The following is a 12711-nucleotide window of genomic DNA, read 5'->3' on the forward strand; positions in this document are numbered from 1 at the left end:
GATGAGCTTCCCATTGCATGAAACATCCACATGGTGGTTGGCAGACTATGATCAGATTGGATTAGATTCAGTTTTCGTTTCATAGACCCACAAATGAGATGAATCTCGTGGGTGTGGAACATATCAGAAAGTATAAAACAAAAAAAAACATAAAACATTTGATACTACCCTGACCATGAAATTTTGTGCCAATGAGAAATGATTACACCACTTAACACCTCACCTGGATGTCGGAGCTCTGGCCTTTTTTCACATGTGTGGACGCCTTGCTTTCTGAAGCATCGCCAAGCCCAAGGACGATATCACAGGGGTCCATGCTTTTGCATTGTCACAGAGGAAGGTTGTTGGCAGCTTTGAGCCACATTTCAAACTCATATATTGCAATGGGAGACAATTACAGGGTTTCGAAAGAGGTATTTTAACTTTGTTGTGCATATTTAAAAAAAAACTGCACACACACACACACACAGCATCCATTTAATATAATAAGTAAAATTAGCCTTTTTGTCACTGTTGGGAGTACTATTACTTTTTAGAACCTGTGTGTTCTTTGTACTTATTAGTGTATAAAATTACCCCTTTGCTTAGTTCAGTGTGTACTCTGTGATGTAAATATGACAAGAGAAAGGAAGCTGTGACCACTGAAAGCTACTTGCATTTATGTTAATATTTATGTATGTAATGTCTTTGAGCTTTGCATTAAAATAGATTTTGTTTTCTGCTGCCAAACAGCAACATAAATTACTTTAATACCCAAATCTCCAGATCAGTACTAAACATTGTATGTCAATAGAGTATCAACCAAAACACTGATTTAGTTCGTGCTGTGTGCTGTAATCCAGTAGAAGATGCATAAATGGTAATTAAAAGTAATACCAGAACTACGGAGTATAGGAAAAGTGTATCTGCGAGGAAAGAAAGTGTAGATCATTGGTAGGTGAATTGGTAGAGCATCAGATCATCGTACTAAAGGTATGGCGAATTTTTTAAAATATTTTAAGTATGAAATTGTTAAGTCGGAGACATTTTTCTGACATCTAAAAGGACATTTCAGAGTTTGGAGCACTGTTCTTTTAGCAATCTGCTTTTGTTTCATTAGTTGAAAGTGGCAAACCTATAGTGCACATCTATATACATAACACCACACCTATCTATACAAAGGTACACTATATGTCTGCTACTTTCAACTAATGAAGCAAAAGCAGACGGAAAAAAAAGTACTAAAAACTCCAAAACGTCAGAATAATATCCTTCCATATAACAATTTCTTTCATAAACTGTTAACAAAAATTCGCCACTAGTGGGTTTCGAACTCGGGATCTTTAGCTCTACCAACTGAACTAGCAGAGATCCCCCACGATAGCAACTCACATATAGGCTTTTCCTACACTTTGTAGTTCAGGTGTTACTTTCAACATCTCGTTACAGAAAACACTGTAAGGTATTATGAAATATTTTAGGAAACAGTCACAGCATTTGACTCACAACATGAAATTCATGTCTGAAAACAAATTCAGCAGTGTGGAAAACACCAACATCCATGCTACAGAACAGATGCTCTACTAGACAACAGCACACAGCACAAACTAAATTAGTGTTTTGGTCGATACTGTATCGACACACAAACTTTGGTACCAATCCAAGTGTCTGACATCTGGAGGTTTGGGTGTAAGATACAATATATCCACACCTTATTAAATGACAAGTTCCATGATGCTGAATGAATAAGTCTCCAAAACATGCAGTGGAAAGTACAGTATAATAAACGTGACTGGTTACAGCAATTTTTATTCCCAATTGACATTCCCTTAGATATCTGCCACATTTTTGACAGGTTCTTTCTATTAAGAAAATCAAATCATAGTTGAGGCAATTTTGCTTACAATCAGCTTTGGAGTATAGTCTGGAAAGAAGCAGTAACTGTAAAAAAGATTATGGGGAGATAAAGGACAGAGAAAATTATGATACACAGCAGCATCTTGTTACAGAAAATACTGTAAGGTATTATGAAATATTTTAAGAAACAGTCACAGCATTTGACTCACAACATGAAATTCATGTCTGGAAACAAATTCAGCAGTGTGGAAAACACCAACATCCATGCTACGGAACAGATGTAAGTCATATATCACACAGATGAAAAGAGAAAATAGAGATTCAATGAAATTACAGAAATATGCAAAATGTGCAATAACAATTTCTTTTAACTGTAAGTCAACTCAAAATGAATCTTTCTCACAACTGGTTTACCATTTCCAATATAACAGATTTGTAACACACTCATGAAAGATGATGTTTTGTAGACAAATAGTGCATGAATAGATGCAAGTCACTGTAGCAGAGGACACATATAGCTAGATCATATACTAAGCATTATAACCATATCCTGGAAATATATTTATTTCTGTAATACATATTTTCAATCATATCTGATCCAAACAGTTTCGCTCAGTGGTGACACCTCTTCACAAGAAAAGGAAAACTACGATTAGTTGACTTCTAAAGCCTAATACTAATAATTAATAATTTCCTGTGGCTCAATGGCCTGGTTCAAGTCTTTTAATCTGACACCATGTCAGTGACTAATATGTCCCTAACCTACCCCAGATATCCAACGGGGGAAAAGGGACCAACAGTTTAACATGGAATCCAAACGAGCCATTTTTGTAGTGTCTCCATCACACTGACAGGTGAATGTTAGACTGAGTTACCTGCGGTCTGACTAGAATGCAATTCTGTGACCTTTTTGTTTCCAGGCACATGCTTTACCACTAGACTGCAAAGCCCAACAACAGAGTAACATTTTCTTACTTCATAAATAAGTGTGACATCAATTTTGTAATTTAATTAAAAGCATGCAGTGGTCTGTCAATGGATGTGCTGCAGTAGATACACCAGTTCCCATTAGATCACCAAAGTTAAGCACCATCAAGTGTGGTTGGCACTTGGGATGGATGACAATCTGGGCCACCATGCTAGGCCGGCCTGGGGTGCACTTAGCCACATGATGTCAATTGAGGAGCTATTTAACTGAGTAGTAGTCATTCCACATGAAAAAAAAACAAAAACTGACAATGGCAAGGAGAATGGTATGCTGATTCCACACCCGTCCATGTCCGCATTCGATGATGCAAGTCAGCTGAGGATGACATTGTGGTCAACTGGTACTATTGGGCCTTCTGAGGCCTGTTCAAATGGAGTTAATTTTCTTATACAATTGTCTACAAAAATCTGCCACACCGACGTCTCTCTTGGGAGGTCAGGATCTGCCTGTCACAAAACAATTTAAAGGGGTGGTGACAGAGGCATAACAATACATTACAAATCTAGGTCCAACTGGTTAGTGGCACCATGCGAGAGGCTCCAGACAGTGTAACAGTGAAGAATGAAATAGTTTGTGAGGAAGATAAGACCAGGCACTCACAAATATCATCACAGCAGAGAAGCAGCTACACTTTTTGCAGGGTTTTTTTTTTTTTTTTTCCTGTGTGCACAACTTCAATGGTCATTAGCACCCTGACTACGTTAAGAATGCACCGCGAGGCACAAGTTTAAAACAACAACTAAAAGGGAAAACACGATAAAAGACAGACTGACAGGCATAGGATTAAAAAACAGCATCATCAAATGTCCTTAGAGAGGTTTGTCAAATTGATAAAACGAAGAACGCGAGCAGCTGCTCGTGGGTCATCCGCTAAAATGGCATCTAGAGTACATGGCAGGTTAAGATCTAGACGCAGTGTGTTAAAATCTGGACAGGACATCAAAATGTGGCGGACCGTCAGCAATTGCCCACATGGGCAGAACGGCGCCGGCGCAGCCGTCAGCAGATGGCGATGGCTGAACCGGCAGTGTCCAATGCGTAACCGGGCCAAAACGACCTCCTCCCGCCGAGAAGGGCGGGAGGAGGACGTCCAAGCCGCGGGAAGAGGTTTCAAGGCCCGAAGCTTGTTGTCTGTAAGTGCAGCCCAATCGGTATGCCACAGCGATAAAATGCGCCGACAAATTACCCTGCTACAATCCGACGAAGGGACATAACAAGAAGCTGTCCGAGGCTGGAGGACCGCAGCCTTGGCCGCGGCATCTGCAGCTTCGTTCCCAGGGATACCGACATGGCCAGGGACCCACATAAAGCTAACCGGAGAACCGACGTCCACCAGCTGCTGAAGAGAGCGTTGGATCCGGTGCACGAAAGGGTGAACCGGATACGGATCACTGAGGCTCTGGATGGCGCTCAGGGAATCGGAGCAGATGACATAAGCAGAATGTCGGTGGCGGCAGACGTAAAGAACAGCCTGGTAGAGGGCAAAGAGCTCAGCTGTGAAGACCGAACAATGGCCATGGAGCCGGTATTTGAAACTTTGTGCCCCGACAATAAAAGAACACCCGACCCCGTCATTGGTCTTTGAGCCATCTGTATAAATGAAGGTCATATTGATGAACTTCGAACGAAGTTCAACAAAACGGGAGTGGTAGACCGAACTGGGGGTAACCTCTTTTGGGAGCGAGCTGAGGTCAAGGTGAACGCGGACCTGAACCTGGAGCCAAGGTGGCGTGTGGCTCTCGCCCACTCGAAAGGTTGCAGGGAGTGAAAAATTAAGGTGTTGAAGGAGGCGACGAAAGCGAACTTCAGGGGGTAGCAGGGCAGAGACATACAACCCGTATTGACGGTCGAGAGAGTCGTCAAAAAAGGAACGATAAGACGGGTGGTCGGGCATTGACAGTAGCCGACAGGCATACCGACAAAGCAGTATATCGCGCCGGTAGGTGAGTGGCAATTCGCCAGCGTCAGCATGAAGACTCTCTACAGGACTAGTATAAAACGCTCCGATCGCAAGTCGTAAACCCCGATGTTGTATGGAGTTGAGGCGGCGTAAGATGGATGGCCGTGCAGAGGAGTATACGAAGCTCCCATAATCCAGCTTGGAGCAGACGATCGACCGATATAGACGAAGCAGGACGGTTCGATCCGCTCCCCACGACATACCACTGAGAACACGGAGGACATTTAAAGAACGGGTACAACGGGCAGCCAAACATGACATGTGGAGACCAGCTAAGTTTCCTGTCAAATGTAAGACCTACAAATTTTGTTGTCTCCACGATTGGGAGGGCAACGGGATCGAGTCGTAAGGACGGTGGGAGAAACTCTTTGTAGCGCCAGAAGTTAATACAGACCGTCTTCTCGGCAGAAAAACAGAAGCCATTGGCGACACTCCAGGAGTAAAGACGGTCAAGAGAATGCTGAAGACAGCGCTCCAGGACACGTGTACACTGCGCACTGCAATAGATGGTAAAATCGTCCACGAAAAGGGAGCCTGATACATCAGCTGGGAGGCAATCCATTATTGGATTGATCGCGATAGCGAAGAGAGCGACGCTCAAAACTGAGTCCTGTGGCACCCCATTCTCCTGGCGAAAGGTGGCTGACAGGACAGAACCCACACGTACCCTGAACTGTCGATCCATTAAAAAGGAACGAATAAAATGAGGGAGGCGACCGCGAAGGCCCCATGTATGCATGGTGCGGAGAATGCCCGCCCTCCAACAGGTGTCGTAAGCCTTCTCCAAATCGAAGAACACAGCCGCGGTCAGGCGCTTCCGCAAGAAGTCACTCATAATGAAGGTCGACAAGGTAACCAGATGGTCAACAGCAGAGCGGCGCCTACGAAATCCACATTGTACATTGGTAAGTAGGCGTCGAGACTCGAGCAGCCAAACCAATCGAGAGTTAACCATTCGCTCCATCACTTTACAGACACAGCTGGTAAGTGAGATGTGTCGATAACTGGAAGGCAAGTGCTTGTCCTTCCCCGGCTTAGGAATCGGGACAACAATAGACTCGCGCCAGCATGCGGGAACATGTCCCTCAATCCAGATGTGATTGTAAGTACGAAGAAGAAAACCTTTACCCGCAGGAGAAAGGTTCTTTAGCATCTGAATATGAATAGAATCAGGCCCTGGAGCGGAGGACCGTGATCGGCCAAGTGCGTTTTCGAGTTCCCGCATGGTGAATGGGGCATTATAGCTTTCACGATTCGAGGAGCGGAAGTAGGTGGCCTAGCCTCCTCTGCCTGTTTGCGGGGGAGGAAGGCAGGGTGGTAATGAGCGGAGCTCGAAACCTCGGCGAAAAAGCGGCCGAAGGCATTGGAGACATCCTCAGGGGCCACCAGGACGTCATTCGCGACCGTCAAGCCAGAAACTGGTGAGTGGACCTTAGTGCCAGATAGCCGGCGCAGGCTACCCCAGACAACAGAAGAAGGAGTAAAACTGTTGAAGGTGCTTGTGAAAGCAGCCCAGCTGGCTTTCTTGCTTTCTTTAATAATACGACGACACTGTGCACGTAATTGTTTATAATTGATACAATTCGCCACTGTTTAAAGGTGTGTAAAGCACGTCGACGAACACGTAAAGCGTCTCTATATGCTGCGGTCCACCAGGGGACCGGTACGCGACGTGGAGAAGTAGTAGGGTGAGGGATGGAATATTCAGCAGCAGCGAGAATGACTTCCGTGAGGTGTGCGACCTGACGATCGCAGCTTGTGAAGGTTTGATCCTGAAAGGTCGCCCTGGAAGAGAAGAGCCCCCAGTCTGCCTTGGAGATGGTCCAACTAGATGAGCACGGAGAGGGGGTATGCTGCAGGAGATGGATAACACAAGGGAAGTGGTCGCTCGAATATGTATCAGAAAGTGCATACCACTCAAACCAGCGTGCAAGTTGGGGAGTACATATAGAGAGGTCTAAATGGGAATAGGTGCGAGATGTGTCCGAAAGAAAAGTAGGGGCGCCAGTATTGAGGCAGACAAGATTGAGCTGGTTGAAAAGGTCTGCTAACAGGGAGCCCCTCGGGCAGGATGCTGGAGAGCCCCAAAGGGGATGGTGGTCATTGAAGTCTCCAGTTAACAAAAATGGTGCAGGTAGCTGAGCAATAAGTTGCATCATGTCTGCCCTGGTAACGGCAGATGACGATGGAGTGTAAACGGTACAAATGGAAAATGTAAAAGTGGGGAGAGTAATGCGGATGGCAACTGCCTGCAGGCCGGTGTGCAACGTGATGGGATCGTAGTAAATATCATCCCGGACCAGCAACATAACCCCTCCATGAGCCGGGATACCTACCACAGGGGGTAGGTCAAAACGCACAGAGGTGTAGTGTGCCAAGGCAATTTGATCGCATGGGCGTAGCTTCGTTTCCTGGAGGGCTACGACGAGCGGACGGTGCAAGCAGAGCAGCAACTTCAAGTCCTCTCGGTTGGAGCGAATGCTGCGAATATTCCAGTGAATAAGTGCCATCGTAAGAAGAAAAGGAAGATGAAAGAAGGGGTCACCTCGAAGGCCGCTGAGGGCCTGGCTTCGAGCGAGCACTGCTGCCGCTATCAGTAGGCGGACAGTCATCGTCCATTGGGTCTATAGGTTCATCGGCCATCTTGGTAAGATGGCCGGGAGGGGGAGCTTCCTCCGCCGGTGAACGGCCAGATGTTCGGCTACCAGCGGTGTGGCCAGGCGAAACGGATGACGGCCTGGGGCGGCAACCGCTGGGTGGCGCAGGAGAAGAAATGCGCCGTGGTGGAGAAGGAGAACTGTGCTGCCTATGAGCCTTCTTGGAAGGACGTTTGGTGGAAGTATCGGTCGAAGGCTGGGAGGTCGAGGTACGTAGGAAGTCTGCACGGGACGGTTCCTTCTTGAAGGCCCGTGTATCTGACTTCTGGGTCTTTGTCTTAGCAGAAGCTGATGAAGGGGCTGGTGTCTGTGGGGTGATGGGAGGAAGAGGAGACGTCGACCGCGCGATCTTAGCACTGGCCGAACGGACGACCGTGGTGCTGAAGGTCAGATCGCATGTCTGGGTTGCCACCTCCCTGGTAGGCCGAGGAGAGGCGAGGACAGTACTGTATTTCCCCGCTGGGAGCAGCGTGGGCTTCCTACTAGCCAATAGCTTGCGAGCAGCCGAGGTGGACACTTTCTCTTTGACCCGAATTTCTTGGATACAGCGTTCTTCCTTATAGACAGGACAGTCGCGGGAGGATGCGGCATGGTCACCCTGACAGTTCACACAACGAGGAGACGGAGGTGGACAGTCACCCTCATGGGCATCCCTGCCACAAGTGACACATTTAGCCGCATTGGAACAAGACTGTCGAGTGTGATTGAAACGCTGACACTGGTAGCAGCGCGTAGGTGTCGGGACATAGGGGCGAACAGAAATAACCTCGTAGCCCGCCTTGATGCGCGATGGCAGCTTAACACTATCGAAGGTCAAGAAAAGTGTCCGGGTCGGTACAAGGTCATTGTTGACCTTTTTCATGACCCTATGGACAGCCGTCACGCCCTGCTCAGCGAGGAAAGATTGAATCTCCTCGTCAGTCAATCCGTCAAGGGAGCTAGTATAGACTACACCACGAGACGAATTCAAAGTTCGGTGAGCCTCCACCCGGACAGGGAACGTGTACAGGAGTGTGGCCCAAAGCAGTTTTTGTGCCTGAAAGGCGCTTTCAGTTTCTAGTAATAAGGTACCGTTACGCAACCTGGTACAAGATTTGACAGATCCGGCTATGGCATCTACGCCCTTCTGGATAACGAAAGTGTTGACAGAGGAAAAATCCTTTCCGTCCTCAGATCGAGAAACGACGAGGAACTGTGGGGCAGGCGGTAGTACTTTTGTCACTGGTGGCTCGTCATGTTTCCGTTTTCGGGCAGAAATCGAGAGAAATGGAGTGAAATCCATTGCGGAGGAATCCCCCATGATTGCCAGCGTCTCCGATGGCGCGCTCCTTCCTTGTGGGGACCCTCTCAGAGGGCAATCCCGCCTTAGGTGAATGTTTACACCTCAGGTCACACCTCCCGAGAAACAGACGGAGGGACCAATCGGCATGGTCAGAAGGCATCAGCTCAGGCAATCACCCCTCCCTGGGCCTGGCCTTTACCAGGGGGTACGTGCGTGCCTTACATGTTTACCCAGGGCGGGGAATTACGCGTTACCCCGTCACCGGCTACGCGTGCGAACGCGTGGGTCGGCCTTCAGGCACGCACAGGGAGGAAGGAAGAAGAGGAAAAGGGAGAGAGAGAGGGAGAGAGAGAGAGAGGACAGACTGTCTCAAACGCCGAGGCGGAGACCAGAGAAGGCAAGGAGAAGAAGGCAATGAGAAGGCAAGGAGAAGAAGGCCATGAGAAGGCAAGGAGAAGAAGGCAATGAGAAGGCAAGGAGAAGAAGACAAGGGAAGGAGTAAGGAAGACAGTGAGATGGAGAAGAACAAAGAAAGGAACCAACCAAAGAAGGAAGAAACGAGAAGTAAAAAACCAAAAGGACCACAAATATACGTCGTGGGACCGTCCGTCTCCGGACGCAGGTGCTAACTACCCCCTTGAGGGGGATGGACTCCTTTTAGTCGCCTCTTACGACAGGCAGGAAGACCTCGGGCCTATTCTAACCCCCGGACCTGCAGGGGGGATGCTGTTCTGTGATTTGGAAGACAATGGGAAACAATTCACATAATATTTCCTTAACACAAGCAGCTCTCTACTACAATGAAAGTGATAGCTTCCTCGTGGTAAAATGTTCCGACAATTAAGTAGACCCCCCCCCCCCCCCCCAATTCAGATCTCTGGGCTGGGAATACTTGGAAACAGCTATCTACACCTACATGCCTGCCATGATGTTCACATTTAACTGTTTGGCAAAGTGTCCCCAGAACCACTTTCAAGCAATTCTCGACCCTTCCACACTCAAACAGCATGTGAGAAAAAGGAACACCTACATCTTTCAGTGCGAGCTCTGATTTCTCTTATCTTATTATGGTGGTAATTTCTCCCGAAGAAGACTGGTGCCAACAAAATAGTTTCACACTCTGAGGAAAAAGTTGATTATTGGAATTTCATAAGCTGTCCTCTTTTAACTTTTTTGATGTCCTGCGTCAATCCTATCTGGTGCAGATCTCATACCCACAAAAAGAGGGTGGACAAGCATAGTGTAAGCAGTCCCTTTTTTATACCTGTTGTATTTTGTAAGTGTTCTGCAAATAAATCACAGTCTTTGGTTTGCTTTTTCCGCAACATTATCTATGTGATTACTCCAATTTAAGTTAATCGTAAATTGTAATCCCTAAGTATTTAGTTGAATTGACTGCCTTTAGGTTTGCGTGATTTATCATGTAACCAAAATTTAGAATGTTCCTCTTGGCATTCATGAGGACATTTCCACTTTTCCCACAATACAGATATTTTGTCCAAACCATTTTACAATTAGTTTTGATCTTCTGATGACTTTAAGACAGTAAATGACAGCATCATTTGCAAACCATCTTTGAGGGACACTCAGATGGTCTTTTAAATTGTTCATATAGCTTATGAAGAGCAGAGGGCCTGTAACAATTCCTTGGGGAACCCCAGATATCACTTTTTCACTAGATGACATCCCCTCAATTACTATGCACTGTAATTTTCCTGACGGGGAATCACAAATCCTTTTCCTGACAGGGAATCACGAATCCAGTCACACAACTCACAATCCATAGGAATATAATTTGATTAAAATCCACTTGCAAGAAGCTGTGTCAATTCCATTTATAAACTCTGCCAGAGTGATGCCATTCCAGAAGTCCAACATAATCTCCAATCCCTACTTAAAGTCTTAGGCCCTTCCCATGACTCCATTTCCTATCTCACCCCCAAGATACCCCACACACCCACATTCTAAATTCTCCCAAAGATCCACAAATGCAATAATCATGGAGGCCTCATAGCAGCCGGTTATTGTGCCCTCAATGAACTTTCGTTCCTCATTGATCAACACTTCCAATCAAATGGTCAAACTCTGGTCTCCCAAATCAAAAATAATGAAGTGTCATAGGCTTACCATAATCCATCAGAGAACAGGCCACCTGTGAAAGCAGTTGGGTCATACACAAGCTCTGCTGCAATTACTGCACAGCTTTTTATATTGGTATGACTACCAAGTAGCTATCCACCAGAAAGAACGGCCACAGCTGAACTATGACCAAGAACAAATGTAACTGAACATTACATGTTTGATTTCGATGGCTGCTTCACAATACAGGATACAGGCCACTTGGATCCTCTCCTCAAACACCAGTTTTTCTGAAATGTGCAGGTGGGAGTTATCCTTGCAACACATTCTCCTCTCCCGAAATTATCCCTGCCTCAAACTTTGGTTGGATAGATAGTTGGTTTAAATGGTGATGGTGGTGGTGGTGGTGGTGGTGGTGGTGGGGGGGGGGGGGGGGAGTGACAAGGGTGCAAGTAAAATAATTGAGACATACAAAACACAGCTGGAAGAAAGGAGAAAACCACGAAAATGACAGAAGGGCAACAAACACTAAAATGGACCAAATTGGACAAGAAAACCACAGAGACACACAAAAACATGTAGAAGAGATCAAAACAAGAGAGCAAATTACCATGGCTGGCTGACCATGACAATAAAAAGTAGAAGCCAGCCACTCTGCAACACATTAAAACCTCCACCCTAACAGCATTAGGGTGTAGGACAAAGGACATGTGTTAAAACTTATATCAAAGGATAAAATCCACCCTAACGAATAAAACTTAAAACTAAAGCTGCTGCTGAGGCATCGTCACCTAACACCAATGGTAGAGTGCTGGGAAAGTTAAAAGTCCGCCACAGAGTGGCTAAAAGTGGGCTATCCAGCAACAGGTGGACGACCGTCATTTGTGAACCACAATGACACCGAGGTGGTTCCTCGCAACGAAGGAGGTAGCCATGCGTTAGCCACGTATGACCAATGCGGAGCCGGCAGAGGACAACTGATTACCTGTGAGAGGACCGCATGGAAGACTTCCACACATTCACAGTCACCTTAATGACACACAGTTTGTTGTGCGTACTGTTATGCCATTCCGTCTCCCAAAGCCGAAAGACCCTGCGGCTTAAGACAGAACACGGGTCAGTTTTGGAGATGACCATCTCCAGAAGCAGTTTCCGCATAGCTTGTTTGGGCAGCCCGTCGGCAAGTTCGTTGCCTGGGATTCCGATGTGTTCTGGGGTCCACACAAACACCACTCAACAACGGGACCATTCCAGGGCATAGATGGACTCCCGAATGGACGCTACCAAAGGATGGCGGGGGTAGCACTTGTCGTTAGCTTGTAGGCTGCTCAAGGAGTCAGTACAATAGATATGGCTGCCAGATCTGCAGTGAAAACACTGCAGCCGTCTGGAAAGGAGTGCTGTTCAATATGTCCTCCATGAACATATACAAAGCCTACGTGACCATCAGCCATCAAGCCGTCAGTGTAAACCACTTCATGGTCCCGGGACATGTCGAGAATCAAGAGGAAGTGGTAGTGGAGAGCCACAGGGATAATGGAGTGCTTAGGGCCATGTGAAAGGTCCAGAAGAATCTGCAGCCTACGTGTACACCATGGAGGTGAGGTGTACGTGAATGGACCTCGAGGAGAGGTGGTAACGGGAAGGACTCAAGTTCAGATAGAAGGGGCTGGACGCGAACCACTGGGCCGCTGATATGGGAGATGAACCGCTGTGGTTGGGAAAAGGAGACGGTAATTTGGATGCACAGGAGAACTACGAACGTGTGCAATACAACTGGTGAGCAGCTGTGCACACCTAACCTTCAATGGAGGGACTCTGGCCTTCACCAGGACACTGGTCACCGGACTCGTTCTAAAAGCTCCCGTCACTGGGCAAACGCCACAGTGGTGCACTGGGTCAAGTAAAG

The 12711-nt window shown here is 46.8% G+C and overlaps 1 protein-coding gene across 6 annotated transcripts in view; it reads right to left on the reverse strand.

The window, feature by feature from the left end:
• The window catches only part of LOC126480682 (DNA polymerase iota), a 49287-nt gene that overhangs the window by 18748 nt on the left and 17828 nt on the right, over positions 1-12711 (reverse strand). Inside the window, exon 1 of one of the 6 annotated variants that reach the window (XM_050103905.1) lies at positions 1691-1817. The exons of the other annotated variants lie outside the window; for them this stretch is intronic. Coding sequence (XP_049959862.1) covers positions 1691-1804 — 114 coding nt within the window. The 5' untranslated portion in view covers positions 1805-1817. Of the gene's footprint in view, positions 1-1690; positions 1818-12711 lie in introns of those variants that run through there. 6 annotated transcript variants of the gene reach the window in all.

This window comes from Schistocerca serialis, chromosome 5 (genome assembly GCF_023864345.2).
Source record: "Schistocerca serialis cubense isolate TAMUIC-IGC-003099 chromosome 5, iqSchSeri2.2, whole genome shotgun sequence".
In the NCBI taxonomy this organism is placed as follows: domain Eukaryota; kingdom Metazoa; phylum Arthropoda; class Insecta; order Orthoptera; family Acrididae; genus Schistocerca; species Schistocerca serialis.